Genomic DNA, 25,887 nt, shown 5'->3' on the forward strand with positions numbered 1-25,887 from the left:
AATTGTAACAGTGGCACTGGTTCCTCAAAGAAGAGCTTTTTTTTTTTAACATTTCAGTATTATTATTATTTTATTGTTGGCACATTTATAGGAGAAACTTGATTAGATGAGAAGAGGAAGAAAAATTTAAGGAAATTCAATGAGACTATCAAAGAGCTGGCCCCTCACTCTTATTACTAGTTCTGCATAATACTAGGAATAAGCTCCATCACAGGGAAAAAAAGTTGGTAGGAACTCTGGAAGAATATCAGTGTGGTGATTGTTACAAATTTGCAGAGAAGATAAACTCTCTCTGGGTTGCTGGTGAAAGTTACAAGTAGGAGGTCACATGGAGCACTGCTTGAAGGGTTGGTGGCATGGAAAGGGAGAGCTTTTTAGGCAGAGGAATAGTGTAACAAACCCTTGATGCTGAAAGGGGCAGGTGTAGCGAGAAGTGAATGTAATGCTGGATTGAAAGGAATGTTGAGATGACAACAGTGTTTTGGGTACCACTATGGTGATTTCATTTCAAATTATTCTCCTCTTTTTTTGTTGTTGTTGTTTCAGGTACTTGGATTTTTGTTGTGTTGGGAAAAACAGCGACTGTACCTGCACTGGTATCATAAGGTAGGACATCTGAATCTTCAAATAGGAGGCCTGAGACCAGGACTGAATGTGCCTCTTTGGCACTAAGTATTTAATACAGAGCTTCCCTTTCTTTGTCTCCTTTAGAAAAAAGAAATCTGCTCACACTATTTCAACTGAAATGATTCAGTTTCTAACAGGTGGAACTGGCTTACTGACCATGATGAACTTTATTTTTTCTCACTGCTCTGTGTTAAACTTGCTATGTGTGTTTGTTATTCCCATCCCCATAAAATCTTGAGCAAGCTCCATTAATTTCCCAGTCCTTCATAGTTACAAGGGCATTCCATTTCAATTATTAAATATTTCAGTTCATTGTAATGAATTCCAACTTTATGAGACATTTCCCTTACTCTATTTCACATGACCCAGGCTTGGAAACCAACAGTGGTGAAGAGAACATGACTGTCCTTTTACTTTTCTTCCAGAGTAAGTCTCAGTGAAAGGAGAGAGAGGGTAAAGAACACAGTCCCACAGGGAGGGTTTGGTTCCATTAGGACCAAGAAATTGCAATTTTTGGCTCTTTACTGCATGGATTTTTCCATGTGTGTTTTCAGAGACCCTTCTGCTGAGATCTTGACTGCAATTCTTGGTGGATTCAATGCCTGTCTTCCTGTACCCTCTAAAATTTCTCTGCTGATGTCCTTTTTATTCTCCCTGAGTTTGGAGCCCTTTAAAAATACTCAAGAAAGTACAAAGGATCTGTTTTTGTTCTGAGGAGACAGACATTACTGACCCAGCATCTGAAGACATGCAGCTCTTTTCCATCATTGCCTCCCTTGTCTTGTTTTGCTATGGGCTTGATCATCTCCAGCAGAGCCTTTTGGTATTTATAGACTTTTTCAGGCATGGTTTTCCTTGTATTTCCTCAAATCCAGAAACATGTCAAACTCCCTGAGTGGTCCCCTTAAATTTCCTCTTACTCAAAAGGGAAGTATGAATTGAAAGTATACGTTTAAGAGTTAGAAAGAATGGAAATTGAAGTAATAAGATCATGCAGGGAAAGAGGAAATTGAAGGATAAACATGTAGGTGTTACTGAGATTCCCATAGGTTTTGGAGTTTGCATACCATGAGCAATTTGTCGCTACAAAGGGTCCCTGTGGGCTAAACCATTCTGATTACTATTCCAGAAACCATGCTTACCTTGCCTCTGGCAGTGAGCGCTGCTACTTGGCCTCTGCCACAGCAGAATCTCATCGTTGCCTTTGAACTCAGGAAGCCAGTTTCTGTGGCAGTACCTCTCACCTTTATCCAGGCATAAAGTATGGCCGCTATGGTGCTTTTCAAGGATGCTGACACTCTCCTCACCAATGTGTTTCTCAGTGTCCTCTGAGACCGCCTGTAGGGCACAATATGGAGTGGGTTAGCTGACCATAGGTGATAGCATTCCAACAACATTTTCTCTGTAAGAATTATTCTCAGTTTGTTGTAATCCACACATTCAAAGGCTGTGGCATAGTCAATGAAGTGGAAGATATGGGAATACTAGACCACCTTATCTGACCCCTGAGAAACCTGAATGCAGGTCAAGAAGCAACAGTTATAACTGGAAGTGGAACAACAGACTGGTTCAAAATTGGGAAAGGAGTACATCAAGACTGTATATTGTCGCCTTGCTTATTTAACTTATATGCAAAGTACATAATGCAAAAAGCTGGGCTGGGTGAATCAAGCTGAAATCAAGATTGCTGGGAGAAATATCAACAAACTCAGATATGCAGATGATATCACTTCAATGGTAAAAAGTGAAGAGGAACTAAAGAGCTTCTTGACGAAGGCGAAAGAGAGTGAAAAACCTGGCTTAAAACTCAACATTCAAAAAATGAAGAACATGGCTTCTGGTCCCATCACTTCATGGCAAATAGATGGGGAAACAGTGGAAACAGGCAGATTTTATATTCTTGGGTTCCAAAATCACTGTGGATGGTGACTGCAGTCATGAAATTAAAAGACGCTTGCTCCTTGGAAGGAAAGCTATGACAAACCTAGACAGCATGTTAAAAAGCAGAGGTATCACTTTGCTGACTAAGGTCCATATAGTCAAAGCTATGGAACAACAGACTGGTTCCAAATAGGAAAAGGAGTGAGTCAAGTACGTCAAAAGGTGTATATTGTCACCCCGTTTATTTAACTTATATGCAGAGTACATCATGAGAAATGCTGGACTGGAGGAAGCACAAGCTGTAATCAAGATTGCTGGGGGAAATATCAGTAACCTCAGATATGCAGATGACACCACCCTTATTGCAGAAAGTGAAGAGGAACTCAAAAGCCTCTTGATGAAAGTGAAAGAGGAGAGTGAAAAAGTTGGCTTAAAGCTCAACATTCAGAAAACAAAGATCATGGCATCCGGTCCCATCACTTCATGGGAAATAGATGGGGAAACAGTGGAAACAGTGTCAGACTTTATTTTTCTGGGCTCCAAAATCACTGCAGATGGTGACTGCAGCCATGAAATTAAAAGATGCTTACTCCTTGGAAGAAAAGTTATGACCAACATAGATAGCATATTCAAAAGCAGAGACATTACTTTGCCAACAAAGATCCGTCTAGTCAAGGCTATGGTTTTTCCTGTGGTCATGTATGGATGTGAGAGTTGGACTGTGAAGAAGGCTGAGCGCTGAAGAATTGATGCTTTTGAACTGTGGTGTAGGAGAAGACTCTTGAGAGTCCCTTGGACTGCAAGGAGACCCAACCAGTCCATTCTAAAGGAGATCAGCCCCGGGATTTCTTTGGAGGGAATGATGCTAAAGCTGAAACTCCAATACTTTGGCCACCTCATGTGAAGAGTTGACTCATTGGAAAAGACTCTGATGCTGGGAGGGATTGGGGGCAAGATGAGAAGGGGACGGCAGAGAATGAGATGGCTGGATGGCATCACCGACTCGATGGACATGAGTCTGAGTGAACTCCGGGAGTTGGTGATGGACAGGAAGGCCTGGGGTGCTGCGATTCATGGGGTTGCAAAGAGTCGGACACGACTGAGTGACTGATCTGATCTGATGGTTTTTCCAGTAGTCATATATGGATGTGAGAGTTGGACCATAAACAAGGCTGAGTTCTGAAGAATTGATGCCTTTGAATTGTGGTGTTGGAGAAGACTCTTGGGAGTCTCTTGGACAGCACAGAGAGCAAACCAGTCAATCCCAAGAAATCAACCCTGAATATTCTTTGGAAGGACTGATAGTTAACCTGAAGCTCCATATTTTGACCACCTGGTATGAAGAGCTGACTCTTTGGAAATGACCCTTATACTGAGAACTATTAAAGGCAGACAGAGAGGGTGGCAGCAGAGGATGAGATGGTTGGATGGCATCACCGACTCAATGGACGTGAGTTTGAACAAACTCCTCAAGATAGAGAAAGATAGAGACAAATCTGGTGTGCTGCATTCCATGGGGTTGCAAAGTTTTGGACATGACTTAGTGACTGAATAACATCAACAACTATTACCTTTTGTCAATAAATTATTGTTTTTTTTTCCATACTTTTTTTTAAAAGGGAACAATGTTAAAAAATTTTTTTAAATTTACACCACATTAACAAATTGAAAGATAAAAACCATATGATTATCTTACCATATGATTATCTCAGTAGATGCAGAGAAAGCCTTTGACAAAATTCAACATCCATTTATGATAAAAACCCTCCAGAAAGCAGGAATAGAAGGAACATACCCCAACATAATAAAAGCTATATATGATAAACCCACAGCAAACATTATCCTCAATGGTGAAAAATTGAAAGCATTTCCCCTAAAGTCAGGAACAAGACAAGGGTGCCCACTCTCACCACTACTATTGAACACAGTTTTGGAAGTTTTGGCCATAGCAATCAGAGCAGAAAAAGAAATACAAATAATCCAGATTGGAAAAGAAAAAGTAAAACTCTCACTGTTAGCAGATGACATGATCCTCTACATAGAAAGCCCTGAAGACTCCACCAGAAAATTACTAGAGCTAACCAATGAATATAGTAAAGTTGAAGGATATAAAATTAACACACAGAAACCCCTTGCATTCCTATACACTAACAATGAGAAAACAGAAAGAGAAATTAAGGAAACAATTCCATTCACCATTGCAACAAAAATAATAAAATACTTAGGAATATATCTACCTAAAGAAACAAAAGACCTATATATAGAAAACTATAGAACACTGGTGAGAAAAATCGAAGAGGACACAAATAGATGGAGAAATATACCATGTTCATGCACTGGAAGAATCAATATAGTGAAAATGAGTATAATACCCAAAGCAATCTATAGATTCAATGCAATCCCTATCAAGCTACCAACGGTATTTTTCAGAGAACTAGAACAAATAATTTCACAATTTGTATGGAAATACAAAAAAGCCTTGAATAGCCAAAACAATCTTGAGAAAGAAGAATGGAACTGGAGGAATCAACCTGCCTGACTTCAGGCTCTACTACAAAACCACAGTCATCAAGACAGTATGGTACTGGCACAAAGACAAATAAATTTAATTTTCTTTATTTATTCTTTTTGGCTCCACTGAGTCTTCTTTGCTGTACACTGGCTTTATCTAGTTGTGGCAAGCAGGGGCTACTCTTCATTGTTGTACACAGACTTCTCATTGAGGGTGGCTTTTGTTTTTGGGGAGCACAGACTCTAGGCACATAGGCTTAAGTAGTTGCACCACATGGACTCTGAACTTGTGGCTTATGGGCTATAGAGCATTGGTTAGTAGTTGTGGCTCACTGGCTCTAGAACACTGACTCATTAGTTGTGGCACATGAAGTTAGTTGCTCTGTGGCATGTGGAATCTTTCTGGATGAAGGGTCGAACCCATGTCCCCCTGCATTGGTAGGCAGATTCTCATCCACTGTGCTGCATGAAGTTTTCTTTCTTTCATACAATACAGAGAAATTGCTGGCATCCCAGTTTATTAAGCATGGGTTACTATTGAATGAAGTTTTCAAATAAACAATTAGAGATGAATAATACTTGGATACTTATATATTGATCTCATATATAACTATATATGTATATATATATATATAGATCAATATATATACACTTTATATATTGAACTTAGAATTGCTGGTTACTGCACAGTGAGTGGAAGTCGCTCAGTCGTGTCTGACTCTTTGCGACCCTGTGGACTGTATATGTATAGTCCATGGATTTTTCTAGGCCAGGATACTGGAGTGGGCAGCCTTTCCCTTCTCCAGGGGATCTTCCCAACCCAGGGATCGAACCCAGGTCTCCTGCATTGCAGATGGATTCTTTACCAGCTGAGCCACAAGGGAAGCCTTTTTCAACAAATTCAGCCTGATTTAATATTATGTTCCTTTCTCCTTGTATAGTGAGGACCTCAAGAATTCATTACCACACACAGGGTTTTTTGATCAATATATTTAATGAAGCCTTCATCTCTCAAGGTATTCTGTGATCTAATTCCAGTTATGAATCCATAGCCAATGAGAAGTGGTGGAGCTGGGTATTAGAAGAGTTGGAATACCCTTCGAAGATGACTAACTTGGTTGGGCCTTTAAACCCTTGGCTTTCAAATCTCCCTGGCAAGGGAATTTCTTTAGGGCTTGGAGTTTCAATGTGCAAAGAACAAACCTAGATGGAAAGAGCACCAGGTATAGTGCATTGTCTTCCACCTAGGCATGCTCAGAGAGCAATAAATGACCTCAATCAAAACTTTTTAAATAGCTAATAACCCAACCTTCTTATAAATGTACTAAAGATTTTAATTAGCCAAAAGATAATGGTGAGTCCTTATCTATGAAAATTTCTAGCAGCTTCTATCTGTATATCTAGGTTGCTTATAATAAATAAACCTGGAAGTTATAGATTTATAGGGTGAGAGACATGGCTGGCTGGAGTTGTATAGTTAATGGAATATATAAGAAAAGGATGCACATTTCAGGCAGATGCTTTAACCTCTGAGCCACCAGGGAAGCCCAAGAAAAGAATGAACCATAATGCAAAAGACTTCTTCTGTAGAAAAATGTTTTCTCATACTTTGCTCAAAACACTCCTCATACTTTAAGTCCCAGACCAGAGCATGTATCCTAATACAGGAAAGGAAAGACCTTTTCATGCATAGCTGCTTTTGACAGTCAGATTTATCCAAAAGAAACTATTTGTACCTTATAATTGTCAGTTGCCTTAAATCATAGTAAAACTTGGTGTTGAGTAAGATCACAGAATCACATGAGACTCATGTGAGTCTGATTTGTCTATTAAATGTTTGCATTATGAGGCATTTGGTCTGCCAACAATTTTTTTTTTTCAGATTTTCACATCTGTTTGTGTCTTTGTATAGAAGAGATTGGACTATAGGTTATTTTCCCTGTAATTGTCTTGTTCAGTTTGAGTATCAATGTTTTTGTTAGCTTCAAAAAACAAGTTAGAGAGAATTCCCTCTTATTTTCAGGAAGAGTTGGTTAAAATTGAAATATTTCTTTCTTTGTTGTTGTTCAGTTGCAACCCCATGGACTGCCACACACGAGGTTTCCTTGTCTTTTACTATCTCCCAGAGTTTGCTCAAACTCATCTTGATTGAGTCAGTTATGCCATCCAACAATCTCATCCTCTGTGGCCAAATTCTCCTTCTGTCATCAATCTTTCCCAGCATCAGAGTATTTTCCAATGAGTGGACTCTGTATCAGGTGACCAAAGTATCGGACCTTCAGCTTTGGCATCAGTCCTTCCAAAGAATATTCAGGGTTGATTTCCTTGAGAATTGACTGGTTTGATTTCCTTGCTGTTCAAGGGACTCTCAGGAGTCCTTTCCAGCACCACAGTTGAAAAGCATCAATACTTGGTCCTCAGCCTTGTTTATGGTCCAACTCTCATATCCATATATGACTACTGGAAAAACCATAGCTTTAGCTAGACAGACCTTTGTCAACAAAGTGATGCTTTTTATAGGTTTGTCATAGCTTTCCTTCCAAGGAGCAAGTGTCTTTTAATTTTGTGGCTGCAGTCACCATCTATAGGAATTTTAGAGCCCAAGAAAGTAAAGTCTGTCACTGTTTCCTTCCCCCCCGTCTATTTGGCATGAAGTGATGGGACCAGATGCCAAAAGGTTAGTTTTTTGAATGCTGAGTTTTAAGCCTACTTTTTCAATCTCCTCTTTCACTCTCTTCAAGAGGCTCTATAGTTTGTCTTGGCTTTCTTCTATTACAGTTGTGTCATCTGTGTATCTGAGGTTATTGATATTTCTCCCTGCAGCCTTGACTCCAGCTTGAGCTTCATCAAGCCTGGCATTTTGCATGATGTACTCTGCACATAAGTTAAATAAGCAGGGTGACAATATACAGTGTTGACATACTCCTTTCCCAGTTTGGAACCAGTCTGTTGTTCCATGTCCAGTTCTAACTGCTGCTTCTTGACCTGCATACAGGTTTCTCAGGAGACAGGTAAGGTGGTCTGATATTCCCATCTCTTTAAAAATTTTCCACAGTTAGTTGTAATCCACACAGTCAAAGGCTTTAGCATAGTCAATGAAGCAAGTGTAGATGTTTTTCTGGAATTCCCTTGCTTTTTCTATGATCCAAGAGATGTTGGCAATTTGATCTCTGCTTCCTCTGCCTTTTCTAAATCCAGCTTGTACATCTGGAAGTTCTCAGGTCACATACTGTTGAAGCCTAGCTAAAAGGATTTTGAGCTTTACCTTGCTAGCATGTGAAATAGGTGCAGTTGTGCGGTAGTTTGAATATTCATTTGCATTGCCCTTTTTTGAGATTGGAATGAAAACTGACTTTTTCCAGTCCTGTGCCACTGCTGTGTTTTCCAAATTTTCTGGCATACTGAGTGTAGCACTTTAACAACATCATCTTTCAGGATTTGAAATAGCTCAGCTGGAATTTTGAAAATTAACCATTTAAGTCAGCAAGGCCTGGAATTATTTTGTGAGGTTTGATCATGGATTCAGTTGCTTTCATAGGTACAGAAGTCTCTAGAGGGCACCACAGATGTAGGAAAACTACATTTGAAGGGGAACAAGTTAAAATTGTGTCTTCTTGGATTCAGTGTTCTTTCGATGTAAAATGAATAGTAAATTTTTAAAATCTGTCCCTGTATTCTTTTTAATGGCTGAGTAATACTCCATTGTGTATATATACCACAGCTTTCTTATCCATTCATCAGCTGATGGACATCTAGGTTGCTTCCATGTCCTGGATATTATAAACAGTGCTGCGATGAACACTGGTGTACACGTGGCTCTTTCAATTCTGGTTTCCTCGGTGTGTATGCCCAGCAGTGGGATTGCTGGGTCAGCAGTTCAGTTCAGTTCAGTCACTTAATCGTGTCCGACTCTTTGCAACCCCATGAATCGCGGCACGCCAGGCCTCCCTGTCCATCACCAACTCCCAGAGTTCACCCAGACTCACATCCATTGAGTCAGTGATGCCATCCAGCCATCTCATCCTCTGTCATCCCCTTCTCCTCCTGCCCCCAATCCCTCCCAGCATCAGAGTCTTTTCCAATGAGTCAACTCTTCGCATGAGGTGGCCAAAGTACTGGAGTTTCAGCTTTAGCATCATTCCTTCCAAAGAAATCCCACGGCTGATCTTCAGAATGGACTGGTTGGATCTCCTTGCAGCCCAAGGGACTCTCAAGAGTGTCCTCCAACACCACAGTTCAAAAGTATCAAATCTTCGGCCCTCAGCTTTCTTCACAGTCCAACTCTCACATCCATACATGACCACAGGAAAAACCATAGCCTTGACTAGACGGACCTTTGTTGGCAAAGTAATGTCTCTGCTTTTGAATATGCTGTCTAGGTTGGTCAACTTTCCTTCCAAGGAGTAAGCATCTTTTAATTTCATGGCTGCAGTCACCATCTGCAGTGATTTTGGAGCCCAGAAAAATAAAGTCTGACACTGTTTCCACTGTTTCCCCATCTATTTCCCATGAAGTGATGGGACCGGATGCCATGATCTTCGTTTTCTGAATGTTGAGCTTTAAGCCAACTTTTTCACTCTACACTTTCACCTTCATCAAGAGGCTTTTGAGTTCCTCTTCACTTTCTGCCATAAGGGTGGTGTCATCTGCATATTTGAGGTTATTAATATTTCTCCCGGCAATCTTGATTCCAGCTTGTGTTTCTTCCAGTCCAGCGTTTCTCATGATGTACTCTGCATATAAGTTAAATAAACAGGGTGACAATATACAGCCTTGACTTACTCCTTTTCCTATTTGGAGCCAGTCTGTTGTTCCATGTCCAGTTTTAACTGTTGCTTATTGACCTGCATACAAATTTCTCAAGAGACAGGGCAGGTGGTCTGGTATTCCCACCTCTTTCAGAATTTTCCAGTTTATTGTGATCCACATAGTCAAAGGGTTTGGCATAGTCAATAAAGCAGAAATAGATGTTTTTCTGGAACTCTCTTGCTTTTTCCATGATCCAGCGGATGTTGGCAATTTGATCTCTGGTTCCTCTGCCTTTTCTAAATCCAGCTTGAACATCTGGAAGTTCACGGTTCATGTATTGCTGAAGCCTGGCTTGGAGAATTTTGAGCATTACTTTACTAGCGTGTGAGATGAGTGCAATTTTGTGGTAGTTTGAGCATTCTTTGGCATTGCCTTTCTTTGGGACTGGAATGAAAACTGACCTTTTCCAGTCCTGTGGCCACTGCTGAGTTTTCCAAATTGGCTGGCGTATTGGGTGCACCACTTTCACAGCATCATCTTTCAGGATTTGAAAGAGCTCAACTAGAATTCCATCACCTCCACTAGCTGTGTTTGTAGTGATGCTTTCTAAGGCCCACTTGACTTCACATTCCAGGATGTCTGGCTCTAAAGTCCGTGATCACACCATCGTGATTATCTGGGTTGTGAAGATCTTTTTTGTACAGTTCTTCTGTGTATTCTTGCCACCTCTTCTTAATATCTTCTGCTTCTGTTAGCTCCATACCATTTCTGTCCTTTATTGAGCCCATCTTTGCATGAAATGTTCCCTTGGTATCTCTGATTTTCTTGAAGAGATCTCTAGTCTTTCCCATTCTGTTGTTTTCCTCTATTTCTTTGCATTGATCGCTGAAGAAGGCTTTCTTATCTCTTCTTGCTATTCTTTGGAACTCTGCATTCAGATGCTTATATCTTTCCTTTTCTCCTTTGCTTTTCGCTTCTTTTCTTTTCACAGCTATTTGTAAGGCTTCTTCAGACAGCCATTTTGCTTTTTTGCATTTCTTTTCCACAGAGATGGTCTTCATCCCTGTCTCCTGTACATTGTCATGAACCTCATTCCATAGTTCATCAGGCACTCTATCAGATCTAGGCCCGTAATCTATTTCTCACTTCCACTGTATAATCATAAGGGATTTGATTTAGGTCATACCTGAATAGTCTAGTGGTTTTCCCTACTTTCTTTAAGTCTGAATTTGGCAATAAGGTGTTCATGATCTGAGCCACAGTCAGCTCCTGGTCTTGTTTTTGCTGACTGTATAGAGCTTCTCCATCTTTGGCTGCAAAGAATATAATCAATCTGATTTCGATGTTGACCATCTGGTGATGTCCATGTATAGAGTCTTCTCTTGTGTTGTTGGAAGAGGGTGTTTGTTACGACCAGTGCATTTTCTTGGCAAAACTCTATTAGTCTTTGCCCTGCTTCATTCCGTATTCCAAGGCCAAATTTGCCTGTTACTCCAGGTGTTTCTTGACTTCCTACTTTTGCATTCCAGTCCCCTATAATGAAAAGGACATCTTTTTGGGGTGTTAGTTCTAAAAGGTCTTGTAGGTCTTCATAGAACTTTTCAACTTCAGCTTCTTCAGCATTACTGTTAGGGCATAGACTTGGATTACTGTGCCCCAGTATGGTTTGCCTTGGAAACGGACAGAGATCATTCTGTTGTTTTTAGAGATTGCATCCAAGTACTGCATTTCGGACTCTCTTGTTGACCATGATGGCTACTCCATTTCTTCTGAGGGATTCCTGCCCGCAGTAGTAGATATAATGGTCATCTGAGTTAAATTCACCCATTCCAGTCCATTTTAGTTCGCCGATTCCTAGAAAGTCGACATTCAGTCTTGCCATCTCTTGTTTGACCACTTCCAATTTGCCTTGATTCATGGACCTGACATTCCAGGTTCCTATGCAATATTGCTGTTTACAGCGTCGGACCTTGCTTCTATCACCAGTCACATCCACAGCTGGGTATTGTTTTTGCTTTGGTTCCATCTCTTCATTCTTTCTGGAGTTATTTTTCCACTCTTCTCCAGTAGCATATTGGGCACCTACTGACCTGGGGAGTTCCTCTTTCAGTATCGTATCATTTTGCCTTTTCATACTGTTCATGGGGTTCTCAAGGCAAGAATACTGAAGTGGCTTGCCATTCCCTTCTCCAGTGGCCAACATTCTGTCAGATCTCTATACCATGACCCGCCCATCTTGGGTTGCCCCATGAGCATGGCTTAGTTTCATTGAGTTAGACAAGGCTGTGGTCCTAGCGTGATTAGATTGACTAGTTTTCTGTGAGTATGGTTTCAATGTGTCTGCCCTCTGATGCCCTCTTGCAACAACTACCGTCGTACTTGGGTTTCTCTTACCTTGGGCATGGGGTATCTTTTCACGGCTGTTCCAGCAAAGCACAGCCGCTGCTCCTTACCTTGGACGAGGGGTATCTCCTCACTGCCACCCTTCCTGACTTTCAACGTGGGATAGCTCCTCTAGGCCCTCCTGCGATGGAGCAGCCATGGCTCCTTGGACATGGGGTTGGTCCTCCCGGCCGATGCCCCTGGCCTCGGGCGTGTGGTTGCTTCTCCCTGCTGCCTTCCCTGGCCTCAGACGTGGGGGCGTGGGGTAGCTCCTAAGGCAGTTCTATTTCCAGTATTTTAAGAAATCTCCACACTGTTCTCCATAGTGGCTGTACTAGTTTACATTCCCACCAGCAGTGTAAGAGTGTTCCCTTTTCTCCACACCCTCTCCAGCATTTATTGCTTATAGACTTTTGGATTGCAGCCATTCTGACTGGTGTGAAATGGTACCTCATTGTGGTTTTGATTTGCATTACTCTGATAATGAGTGATGTTGAGCATCTCTTCATGTGTTTGTTAGTCATCTGTATGTCTTCTTTGGAGAAATGTCTATTTAGTTCTTTGGCCCATTTTTTGATTGGGTTGTTTATTTTTCTGGAATTGAGCTGTAGGAGTTGCTTGTATATTTTTGAGATTAGTTGTTTGTCAGTTGCTTCATTTGCTATGATTTTCTCCCATTCTGAAGGCTGTCTTTTCACCTTGCTTATAGTTTCCTTTGTTGTGCAGACATTAAAAAGAATACATTTGAATCAGTTGTAATGAGGTGGATGAAACTGGAGCCTATTATACAGAGTGAAGTAAGCCAGAAAGAAAAACACCAATACAGTATACTAATGCTTATATATGGAATTTAGAAAGTTGGTAACCATAACCCTGTATGCGAGACAGCAAAAGAGACACAGATGTATAGAACAGTCTTTTGGACTCTGTGGGAGAGGGCGAGGTGGGATGATTTGGGAGAATGGCATTGAAACATGTATAATATCATATATGAAACGAGTTGCCAGTCCAGGTTCGATTCATGATACTGGATGCTTGGGGCTGGTGCACTGGGATGACCCAGAGGGATGGGATGGGGAGGGAGGAGGGAGCGGGGTTCAGGATGGGGAACACATATATACCTGTGGCGGATTCATGTTGATGTATGACAAAACCAATACAATATTGTAAAGTAATTAACCTCCAATTAAAATAAATAAATTTATATTTAAAAAATCCTGTCCAACAGATATTGGCTGAATGATTACCATGTCAGGCAGTAAGACTGCCTCTTAAAGGCAGTGAGAATATGATCTTACCCAAATATTGTCCTTGACCTCATAAGCTTATAGTCTATTAAAGAAAAACATATGTTGAAAAGGCAATTACAAATACTGTTGACTTGTGATTATACTGAGTCACTTAAAGTGGTATTGAATATGTAAAATGGCCATTGTTGAAACTTGGTGAGATATGCCAAGCAGTATTGAAGACCCAGCTGAGGTGGAAAAAATTAATTAGTAAAGACATCAGACCATATAGCTGTATAATTTTTTCCAGCCATGCTACATAACTTAGACTTGGCAGCAATAATATTAAATACAAGTAGTACTGGGGGTCTGAGGGGTGGTTAGATTAAGGAGATGAGGAATAAGGTCACTGAAACTGTGAGAACAAATATGTTTCTCAAGGACAGTTATGATCAAAGCCTACTGCATGGAAGTCAGAACATTCTTTTTGTTTCCCCAGATCCTGGTTCTGATAATGATTCCGTTTTTCTCACTTTTGTTATGGATTTTATTAACTTACTGGAAAGACAGGTGGCTCACCATTGGGCTGTCACTTCAGGTAAGCACCGTGCTTAGTTGTAGCCCTGTCTGTCCAGATGCATTCAGACTGACTTTTCAATTTCCTCACAGATCTTAGCTCCCTACGTACACCTGAGCAGCATATCTGTGATGGTTTTGCTTTCATGGCCTGTGGCCTTCTACTTGATCCATTTGGAAGGAGAAGGTATGTCCTGTGGGTGGAACCTTCCTTGATTCTTCCAGCTCTGGCTTTAACTTCTGTACTTTATTCAGCAGAACAAGCAAAGCACCACCAAATCTTTTTGGACCTCATTTATCTTGTTACTCAAGCATGCTCCTTGTGATCAAACTCACAACCCTACATGTTCTGTCATAACATCCTGTCATAGCATTTCCCAGGCTAAGCAGTCCATCTTCTAAAGAGACATTCTCCTTTTAGAAAAATTAGTATTTTCTCTCATTAACTTTGAGGGAATAGATTGGAGTAGTTTTAGGGAGAGTAGAGGGTGTTTTTTATTTGGCCAGTGGTGGTACACGTCATAGTTCTTTTAGTTTGTATTCAGATATTACTATTTTCAACTCAAGAACCAGGTGCAGATATCCCCTGGACACATCTTAGTCCTTCAAAGCAGTCCATGGTGAGTCTCTGTCATGTCTGAGGACTTCCACAGAAGCAGAAATCTGCCTCTGCCACTGTTTTCCTCTTCATTCTTTGTCCTAATATGATGGAAGCAAATAAGAATCAGAGCTGTAATAAAGCTGTTTTGAGAATGGAGTTAACTCTCAGCACCCTTACTGAGAAACCAGGAGAACCTGCTTCTGTCTATGTCTCTTTTTATTATTACTGGTTAAACAAGGAGTGCTTGCTTCCTGACGTGTCCAAGGATGCAGGAAAGAGAAAAACAGGATTGGTAGTGTTGCCATTATGTATGTGTGTATGTGTATGTGGCTGGTGAATTTTAGGAAATGTTTCTGGGGGCAGGAACTTAAAGGGGACAATAATGAACTCTTTTCTTTTTTATTTCCTGAATTTTAGCTAGAATGAGACGTTACCAGATTACAAGTAATGAAAGAAGAAGAAATACACGCTGTAGTATGCTCACGAAATTGAGAGGTTAGAGCTGGAGAGCTAGATTTGAAAGTGACATGGATGGTAATTTTAAAATGTACAAATAGGTTAGATCCTCAAAGGTATAAAATAGTAAATGTTGAGATATTGCCAGTGATAACAGGTATTGTGATTAGTCTGTGTGTTTGTGTATGTGTGTGTGTGTTTAAGAGAGGAGTGGGGGAGAGAGAGAAATACAACTATGTATTGAGGGTCTATGATGAGTCAATAGTGTCATATCAATTGCATGAGATAATACTAGTAGTAGAATAGCTCCATTTTTCATAATGAAGAAAATGAATACCCAGAGAGGTTAAACAATAAGTCTGAGTCACAAAATTAGAAAGTAGTAAAGTCTGCTTTGTATTTGGATTTCTGTCAACTAGTATCCCTTCCACTATTCCTCTCTGCCATCAATACCTGGGCATTTTAGGCTGATCTTTAAGGGCTTGAGAGCTTTCTCAGAACCAATCAAACTCCTTCTCTTTCTGAGAAGCTACTCCTTAACATTCCCTCTCCTTCCTGCCTCCTGTACAATTTATTCCCTTGTTAATTTGTATTTGTAAGCTTTTGTTGTTGTTCAGTTGCTAAGTCATGTCCAACTTTTTGTGACCTCATGGACTGTAGCACGCCAGGCCTCCCTGTCCATCACCATCTCCTCGAGTTCACCCAAGTTCATGTCCATTGAATTGGTGATGCCATCCAACCATCTCATCCTTGGTCACCCCCATCTCCTCCTGTTCTCATTCTTTCCCAGTTAACAAGGTCTTTTCCAGTGAGTCGGCTCTTTGCATCAGGTGGCCAAAGTATTGGAGCTTCAGCATAAGTCCTTCCAATCAATATTCAGGGTTTATTTCCTTTAGTATTGATTGTTTTGATCTCCTTACTGTCCAAGGTACTCTCAGGAGTCTTCTTCAGCACCACAATTCGAAAACAAGTTCTTCAGTGTTCAGCCTTCTTTATTGTCCAAGTCTCACATCTTGACTATTGGAAAGACCATATTTTTGACTATATGGACTTTTGTCAGCAAACTAATGTCTTTGCTTTTTAATATGCTGTCTAGGTTTGTTATAGCCTTCCTTCCAAGAAGCAAGTGTCTTTTAATTTCATGGTTGCAGTCAGCATCCCCAGTGATTTTGGAGCCCAAGAAGAGAAAATCTGTCACAACTTTCACTTTTCCCCATGAAGTGATATGACCAGATGCCATGATCTTAGTTCTTTTAATGTTGAGTTTTAAGCCAGCTTTTTCACTCTTCTCTTTCACCCTCACCAAGCAGCTGTTTAGTTTGTCTTCACTTTCTCCTATTAGAGTGGTATCATCTAAATATTTGAGATTGTTAATATTATTCCCAACAGTCTTGATTTCAGTTTATAACTCATCCAGCCTGGCATTTTGCATGATATACTCTGCATATAAGTTAAATAAACAAGGTGACAGTATATAGCTTTGTTGTACTCCTTTCCCAATTTGGAACCAGTCCTTGTTCAATGTAAGGTTCTAACTGTTAATGCTTCCTGACTCGCATACAGGTTTCTTGGGAGATAGGTAAGATGGTCTGGTATTTCTATCTCTTTAAGAATTTTCAAGAGTTTGTTCCAATCCATACAGTCAAAGATTTTCTTGTAGTCAATGAGGCAGCAGTGGATGTTTTTCTGGAATTCCCTTGGTTTCTCTATGATCCAACGGATGTTGGCAATTTGTTCTCTGGTTCCACTGCTTTTTCAAAACCCTGCTTGTTCATCTAGAAGTTCTTGATTCAAGTACTACTGAAACCTTGCTTGAAGGATTTTGAGCATAACCTTACTAGCATGGAAAGTGAGCATCCAGTAGTTTGAACATCCTTTAGCATGATCCTTCTTTGGAATTTGGATGAACACTTACCTTTTCTAGTCCTATGGCCATTGCTGGGTTTTCTAAATTTGCTGATATATTGAGTGCAACACTTTAACACCATCATCTTTTAGTATTTTAATTAGCTCAGCTGGAATTCCTTCACTTTCATTAGCTTTATTGGTAGTAATGCTTCCTGAAGCCCACTTGACTTCACACTCCAAGATGCATTTGCAATAATTTTAACTTAATAATCATGCTTGTATTTGGGTTTTGCTTTCAAATAATTGAAATGTGGGGGACCTGAGAGAAATAATAAATCTGTGAGTTCACAGAGTCAATGAACCCATGGATTCATTATTTACTATAACTATTTTGGGGGGATACTTATTTGCTTGGGATGGTTCTCCATTCCTCTTTTCTTTTTCGTCACTTTTTCATTCCAACTTTTTCAGCTCTACAAGTGGCTGTTGGAGTGCCCTTTTTTTTTATCCTTTTATGTCTCTATGTGGTGCCATTTGGGACTTACTCTCCCTGCCTTCAGGAGAAGGAGAAATTGGCACCTAAGCCAAACTTCTTTGGACATAGAGGTGCACCCATGGTAAGTCTGAGCTAGATGGATGTGGGTGTACATGGGTGTGGATGAGACAAAGGCACATCAGATCCTCAGAAACCCCTGGAGAAATAAAGAAGTTGGCTCGAGATGACAAGATAAGTAATAAATTGTAGAGGTTGGATTTAATTCTCCTAATTCTCAGTCCATTTCTCTTTATTATGTCCAGTGACATTGTCTTAGATGAGCAGAATTCCCAAACCAGATTCAGGAGAGGAGAATGTAGGCAGGTTCTTAGAACATAGAGCCAAGAAAACCAAACTCTGCTTCCTAAAGTCCTTTCATTACTGTGCCCCTTTCCTTGGGATTTCCCTGGTAGCTCAGACGGTAAAGCGTCTGCCTGCAATGCAGGAGACCTGGGTTTGATCCCTGGGTCAGGAAGATCCCCTGGAGAAGGAAATGGCAACCCACTCCAGTATTCTTGCCCAGAGAATTCCATGGACAGAGGAGCCTGGTAGGCTACAGTCTATGGGATCGCAAAGAGTTGGACACGACTGAGCGACTTCACTTCACTTCACTTTTTCCTATGCTAAAATGGATGTCGGCAGAAAAGACTGTGAGATTAAAGGCCTGATGTCCTTTTCTTTCACAGCTGGGGCCTGAGAATACCATAATGTCCTTTGAGAAAGCTGTTGAATATGGGGCCCATGGACTGGAGAGTGATGTACAAATAAGGTAGGAAAGAAGGGACCAGAGTGGGAGGAGAAAAGACCGTGGATGACTCCAGCCTGGCCCAAGCTGTAGAGAGGGCAAGCCCTGGGAGTTTCTCCCTTATTCTCCTGGCACATCTGCACATAACACAATACATGAATCACTTCTCCTTTACAAACCACGTCTCTGCATCTCTACATTCTCAATCACAGGTTTATAAATCACACACTCTATATAGTCGCCACACATAGCTCAAATTTGTCCTCCCTGCAAACATGCTTGCAGCTTGCCTCTGTGCCCTACCTTAGCAATCTAACTAACATTTCCTAGGCATCGCCTGCATTCCTACTATATCCTTCTTCTGAGTGCTAGTGAGAGGCAGATGAGTGAGACAGAGTCGTGCCTAAGAGCTGTTTGCAACTGGTGAAGGAGACATGGCATGTTTACAAATAAACACAGTATAGGACCATTTATGGTGAGTGCCTTCTCGGGGGTGGGGGTGGGGTGGGGTGGGAATGAAGTCGCTCAGTCATGTCTGACTGACCAGGCTCCTCTGTCCATGGGATTTTCCAGGCAAGAGTACTGGAGTGGGTTGCCATTTCCTTCTCCAGAGAATCTTCCCGACTCAGGGATTGAACCCAGGTCTCCCTCATTGTAAGCAGACACTTTAACCATCTGAGCCACCAGGGAGTCTCTGGAAGCCTTCCAGAGAAGAGTAAGGCAAATGCAATGGAACCTCAGTGGAGGAGGAAGAGGCCACCTCTTTTGTGAAAAATGATCTGTGTGCTCAGAACAGTGTTTGGGTTGAGCCTTGAAGGCAAAATAGTATTTTCCCAAGCAGAGATGGAGAATGAGAATATTTTGGGCAGAGACAACAGCTTAGTCAAAGACATCCAAAGGAGGAATAGCAAGTTTGTAGATCCGTGAGCTGATCTGTATGGATGCCAAGAGTAGTCCACTTTGGGGACGTGAGGGGCCTATGTGAGGGGGAAGGTATGGCTGTAAGGCTGGCTGAGACTGGATCACAGAGATCCCTAAATGTGTACTGGACAGCCATGGTAGGTTTTAGAGAACAGATTAGCTTATTGTTTAGAAGGACTTATCTGAGAATCTGTGAGGGAGAATCATCATGGCTTTGGGCAGTAGGCTCTAGCAATGTCCAAGGGACAACAAAGGAAGACTTGGATCCTAGCAGGGACGAGGACAAATCCCATGCTTTTCTGTAGAATGTATGTCCTTGGGCAGCCGAAAGTAGAGACGAACCATCGGTTGGTTATATTAGAGAATGTGGCATGTACTACTCCCTTCCCAGCCTTCTGTGAGGCAAACAGGAAAGAAATGAACATCCTATTTCACAGTGAAGAACTGTGGTTTGAGCCTGAATTCAAAGAAGATAAATGTATTGCTGAGGACATAAGGCTAGAATGTACATGATAAAGCCAGAATTCGAACTAGATTTCTTGACCCCAGACTAGGGTTCTTATCAATGGTGACAACTATTCCATGCAGAATATTTGAATCAAGATTGAAACTGAATGCTCTTTCAGAGCTTCCCTTTCATTGTGCAAGTTCCTCATGGTCATGGCTTAATGTGGTAATGGTGCTGAGGCAGTGAGCTCCTGGCACACTGTCCTTTTCTCTTCTGTGACTTTAACTTCATTGTAGATGATCTTCCCAGCTGCTCAGTTTCTCTGTTGACATCTTCATTTCCCATGACCACCATCCACATATCTCCACCATCCACATTGATGGCTACAGTCTATACTCATCATTAATAAATATTGCTTATCAGTCATAGTCTAGTCAGGACATGAATACCACAAAAGTATCTAGAACAGGAAAAATCATATTATAATTACTAAGTAGTAAAAATGGCTACTGAAAAGTGGGACATAGGACTCTGGGGAGTGTGCAAATTGCAACTACTACTGTGTATTCCACCATATTCTCTCCATTAATTACCAAAAAAGTTTAAAAAAATTAGATACTGGACAAAATCCACAAAGTAACTAACAGAAGACTGAATGGTGAAGAATAGAATGTGGACTGGGTTGGTTCATAAGACCAAAGGAACTTCATAATAGGGAGCAAGTCTCCACTTGCTAATTTTTGTTTCTCCTCATGTATCCTGACATGAGCTCTGAAGAAAGCTGACCTGGAAACACCTATAGCTGCAGACAGAAAAAAGCTCCACAAAAATCTATTATATCTAGCCCAATAACTGGTAGAAGGATCATCCAATATGATATAAATGATTTGCTCATACCAGTCCTACTCAGGGGAACACCACACAGAAACCACTCCTCACCCTGTCGCAGCTTGTGGCTGTGGCTCTGGAGACTATGAGCAGATCCCTGTAACTATTTCTGTCCTGATGTAAGCGGTGGTACCCATTTCCTTTCTTCTTCAGCTAGAGAGTGAGCAGAGAATTACTGAGAAAAGTTTTCCAGAAAAAAAGATTTTTTTTTATTGTAAAATATTCTTAACATAAAATTTACCACTTAAACCATTTTTAGGGTACAGTTTAATGGCATTAAGTACCTCCACCTTCTTTTAACCATCACCACATAGATCTCTAGCACTTTTCATCTTCTCAGACTAAAACTATTTGTTAGATGTTAATAATAACTCCACCCAAGCCTTTGCAACTATCATTCTTTTTTCTCTCTCTATGTGTTTGACTGTTCGGTGAAATCGTGCAGTATTTTTTATTTTGTGTTAAGCTCATTTCACATTAGCATGATGTCAGTATAGCTCATTTCACTTAAGCATGTCAAGACTCATCTATATTGTAGCATGTCAGAATTTCCTTCCTTTTAAAAGTTCTCTTAAAAAGCACATAACAAAATTTGCTATCATAGCTATCTTTTAAGTGTACAATTTAGTAGTATCAAATATATTTACATTGTTTTGAAACAAATCTATAAAACTTGTTCATCTTGCAAATCTGAAACTTGATCCCTGTTAAATAACAATTCCACCTTTCCTTCTGCCCTCAGCCCCTGCTTACCACCATTCTACTTTTCGCTCCTATGAATCTGACTACTTAAATAACACCCATAAGTGGAATTATACAGTATTTGTCTTTTCGTGACTATCTTGTTTGATTTAGCATAATGTCCTCAGATTTCATCTATGCTGTGGCATGTGACAGGATTTCCTTCCCTTTTTAGATTGAGTGATATCCCACTATGTATAGATATCACATTTTGCTTCTTCATTTATCCTCTAATAGACATTTGGCTTGCTTCTGCCTCTTGACTGTTTTGAAAAATGCTGCTATGAACGTTAGAGTACAAGCATATTTTCAAGAACTTGTTTTCAGTGCTTTTAAGTGTGTGCCCCAAAGTGGAATTACTGTATCACGTGGTAAATCTATGTTTAGTTTTCTGAGGAATTGCCATGCTAGAGAAAGGGATAAAAACCTGTTCATAACATTCTGGGGAGACCTTTGTATAACCTATGCATGAAACCACACAGACACAACACAGCAGAAGGCTTGAGAATCAATTGGAACACTATCTGTGTTGTAGATTGACTTCTGCAGAGCCTTTGAAAACTAACTTGGCGTTAAAACTGTATCTTACAAATGTGGTCCAGGACATGTTTTCTGAACCTAGACATCTTGAATCTCTGTTAAAATAGATTTTAATGAAATTTCAAATCTCCAAATATTAAAAATGCTCAGGATACAATCCAGAGTTTTCCATACCAGGATCCAGAAAAAACTCAGCTTCAGTGAGGAAAGGTAATCAATCAATAGATGTCAATAGCAGGAGAAACAGATGTTGGAATTATTCCTAAGAATTTTAAAGCAGCTATCATAAAATGTCTCCAGCAAACAATTATGAACACTTGTTAATTTAAAAAGTAGAAGGTGTTAGCAGAGAAAGAGAAGTAAAGAAGAATCAAATGGAAATGAAATATTCTTTAGACAAAAGATAATGATGTTAAAATTTACTCCTATGCATATATCAAATCATGCTGTACACCTAAAAATAATACAATGCTATATGTCAGTTATAGCTCAATAAAACAAGGGTAAGGAAAACAATTTGGAACATAAGGAATAAAATAAAGCAAAGGAAAGGGTAAAAAATACATAGGTGGGGACTGCTCTGGTGGTCTAGTGGTTAAGGAGCCACTTGCCACTGCAGGGGACACAGTTTGATCCCTGGTCTGAGAAGACCACAGAAACTGTGGAAAACTAAGCCTGTGCACCAGAACTGTTGAGTCTACATGCTACAACTAATGAACTATACATGCCTAGAGCTTGTGCTCTGGAACAACAGAATCTGCCACAATGAGAAGCATGCCCACCACAAAGAAAAGTAAGCCCACTCCTGAAACTAGAGAAAGCCCGTGTGCAGCAACTGAGACCCAGCCCGGCCAAAAATAATAAATGTATTTTTAAAAAGATCTTTTTTGAAAGTTTTATTTGTAATATACATTTTGTATGAGAGAAGTGATTAGTACAGGGTGCATATTTTAGTCAAGGATCAAAATGATGTGTGTTAATTTGCAGGACTATTTTTACCCCAAAATTTATAGTTAGGATTCATTTTGGAAATCACATTTTAAACTTTGGAATCAAAATTGTTTCCTATTTGGGAGGATAATGTATATACATTGGTATGTTAAATAATAAAACTGTTCTAATTTGGTGCCATAAAAAAAAAAAAAAGATAAATATTAATAGGTGATTCTTCTATTCCAGAATTTAAAAATTGTGTTCAGTGGTTAAAGACAAAAGTGATAATATTGTTTCATGTATGGGTCTCAATATATTTTGAGATATATAAGACATGTATATTGTAATGGGAAGAGGTTGGGTAAAGGGACCTAAAAAGTATTCAGTTTTCTACACAATACTTGAAGTGGTAGACTAGTAGAATGTGATCTATGGGATGTATTTGGAATCTTTGGGGCAACCACAAAATTATGCAGAGATACACAGTTGACCCTTTAACAACAGGAGATTGAAGTGCTCTTCAACTCATTACATTCACTCAGTCATGTCCGACTCTTTGGAATCCATGGACTGCGGCACGCCAGGCTTCCCTGTCCATCACCAACTCCAGGAGCTTGCTCAAACTCATGTCCATCAAATCCATCTTATCCTCTGTTGTCCCCTTCTCCTCCTACCTTCAGTCTTTCTCAGCATCAGGATCTTTTCCAGTGAGTCAGTTCTTCCCATCAGGTGACCAAAGTATTGGAGTTTCAGCTTCAGCATCAGTCCTTCCAATGAATATTCAGGACTGATTTCCTTTAGGATTTACAGGTTTGATCTCCTTGCAGTCCAAGGGACTCAAGAGTCTTCTATAACACTGCAGTTCAAAAACATAGGTTCCTTGGTGGTCAACTTTCTTTATGGTCCAACTCTCACATCCATAGATGACTACTGGAAAAACCATAGCTTTGATGGACCTTTGTCAGCAAAGTGATGTCTCTGCTTTTTAATATGCTGTCTAGGTTTGTCACAGATTTTCTTCCAAGGAGCAAGTAAAGCTCCTTGGAAAAGCTCCACAGCTTTTAATTTCCTGGCTTCAGTCACATTCCACAGTGATTTTGAGCCCAAGATCTTCTTTAATATGCTGTCTAGGTTTGGCACAGCTTTTCTTCCAAGGAGCAAGAAAAGCTCCTTAGAAAATCTCCACAGCTTTTAATTTCCTGGCTCCAGTCACATTCCACAGTGATTTTGAGCCCAAGAAAATAAAGTCTCTCACTGTTTCCATTGTTTCCCCATCTATTTGCCATGGAGTGATGGGACCAGATGCCATGATCTTTGTTTTTTGAGTTTTAAGCCAACTTTTTCACTCTCCTCTTCCACTTTCATCAAGAGGCTCTTTAGTTCTTTGCTTTCTGCCATAAGGGTGCTGTCATATGCATATCTGAGATTATTGATATTTCTCCTGGCAATCATGATTCCAGCTTGTGTTTCATCCAGCTTGGCATTTCACATGATGTACTCTGCATATAAGTTAAATAATCAGGGTGATAATATACAGCCTTCACATAGTCCTTCATCAACTTGTAACCAGTTTGTTGTTCCATGTCTGGCTTTAACTTTCTTCTTGACCTGCTTACAGATTTCTCAGCAGGCAGGTAAGGTGGTACAGAATGAAGCAGGGCAAAGGCTAATAGAGCTTTGCCAAGAGAATGCACTGGTCATAGCAAACACCCTCTTCCAACACACAGGAGACGACTCCCCACATGGATATCACCAGATGGTCAATATTGAAGTCAGATTGATTATATTCTTTGCAGCCAAAGATGGAGAAGCTCTATACAGTCAGCAAAAACAAGACTTGGAGCTGACTGTGGCTCAGATCATGAACTCTTTATTGTGAAATTCAGACTTAAATTGAAGAAAGTAGGGAAACCCAGTAGACCATTCAGGGATGACCTAAATCAAATCACTTATGATTATACAGTGGAATTGACAAATAGATTCAAGGTATTAGATCTGATAGAGTGCCTGAAGAACTATGGACAGAGGTTCGTGACATTGCATAGGAAGGACTGATCAAGATCATCCCCAAGAAAAAGAAATGGAAGAAGGGAAAATGGTTGTCTGAGGAAGCCTTACAAATACAAAAAGAAGAGAAGCTAAAGGCAAAGAAGAAAAGGAAAGATATATCCATTTGAATGCAGAGTTCCAAAGAATAGCAAGGAAAGATAAGAAAGCCTTCCTTAGTGATCAATGCAAAGAAATAGAGGAAAACAACAGAATGGGAAAGACGAGAGACCTCTTCAGGAAAATTCGAGATAAAAAGGGAACATTTCATGCAAAGATGGGCACAATAAAGAACAGAAATGGTATGGACCTATCAGAAGCAGAAGATATTAAGAAAAGATGGCAAGAATACACAGAAGAACTATACAGAAAACATCTTTATGACCCAGATAACCATGATGGTATGGTCACTCACCTAGAGCCAGACATCCTGGAATGCAAAGTCAAGTGGGCCTTAGGAAATGTCACTATGAACAAAGCTAGTGGAGGTGATGGAATTCCAGTTGAGCTCTTTCAAATCCTGAAAGATGATGCTGTGAAAGTGTTGCACCCAATATACCAGCCAATTTGGAAAACTCAGCAGTGGCCATATGACTGGTAAGGGTCAGTTTTCATTACAATCCCAAAGAAAGGCAATGACAAAGAATGTTCAAACTAATGCACAGTTGCACTCATCTCATGCACTAGCAAAGTAATGCTCAAAATTCTCCAAGCGAGGCTTCAACAGTACCTGAACCAAGAACTTCCAGATGAACAAGCTGGATTTAGAAAAGTCAGAGGAACCAGAGATCAAATTGCTAACATCTGTTGGTTCATTGAAAAAGCAAGGGAATTCCAGAAAAACATCTACTTCTGCTTTATTGACTATGCCAAAGCCTTTGCCTGTGTGGATCATAACAAACTGTGGAAAATTGTTAAAGAGATGGGAATACCAGGCCACCTTACCTGCCTCCTGAGAAATCTGTATGCAAGTAAAGAAGCAGCAGTTAGAACTGGACATGGAACAGCAGACTGGTTCCAAATCGGGAAAGGAGTAAATCAAGGCTGTATATTCTCACCGCGCTTATTTAAATTATATGCAGAGTACATCATGCAAAATGCTGAGCTGGATGAGGCACAAACTGGAATCAAGATTGCCAGTAAAGATAACAATAACCTCAGCTACACAGATGACACCACCCTTATGGCAGAAAGCAAAGAAGAACTAAAGAGCCTCTTGATGAAAGTGAA

General features: G+C 40.3%; 1 protein-coding gene across 1 annotated transcript in view; it reads left to right on the forward strand.

Annotated features, from left to right (window-relative positions):
* Positions 1–25,887, forward strand: part of LOC102276646 (glycerophosphodiester phosphodiesterase domain-containing protein 4) — a 110,227-nt gene that overhangs the window by 9,531 nt on the left and 74,809 nt on the right. The window contains exons 3-8 of the mRNA XM_070365018.1: positions 547–606; positions 13,879–13,977; positions 14,049–14,142; positions 14,974–15,051; positions 17,332–17,477; positions 18,082–18,164. Coding sequence (XP_070221119.1) covers positions 547–606; positions 13,879–13,977; positions 14,049–14,142; positions 14,974–15,051; positions 17,332–17,477; positions 18,082–18,164 — 560 coding nt within the window. The remainder of the gene's footprint in view (positions 1–546; positions 607–13,878; positions 13,978–14,048; positions 14,143–14,973; positions 15,052–17,331; positions 17,478–18,081; positions 18,165–25,887) is intronic.

This window comes from Bos mutus, chromosome 29, assembly GCF_027580195.1.
Source record: "Bos mutus isolate GX-2022 chromosome 29, NWIPB_WYAK_1.1, whole genome shotgun sequence".
Taxonomy (NCBI): domain Eukaryota; kingdom Metazoa; phylum Chordata; class Mammalia; order Artiodactyla; family Bovidae; genus Bos; species Bos mutus.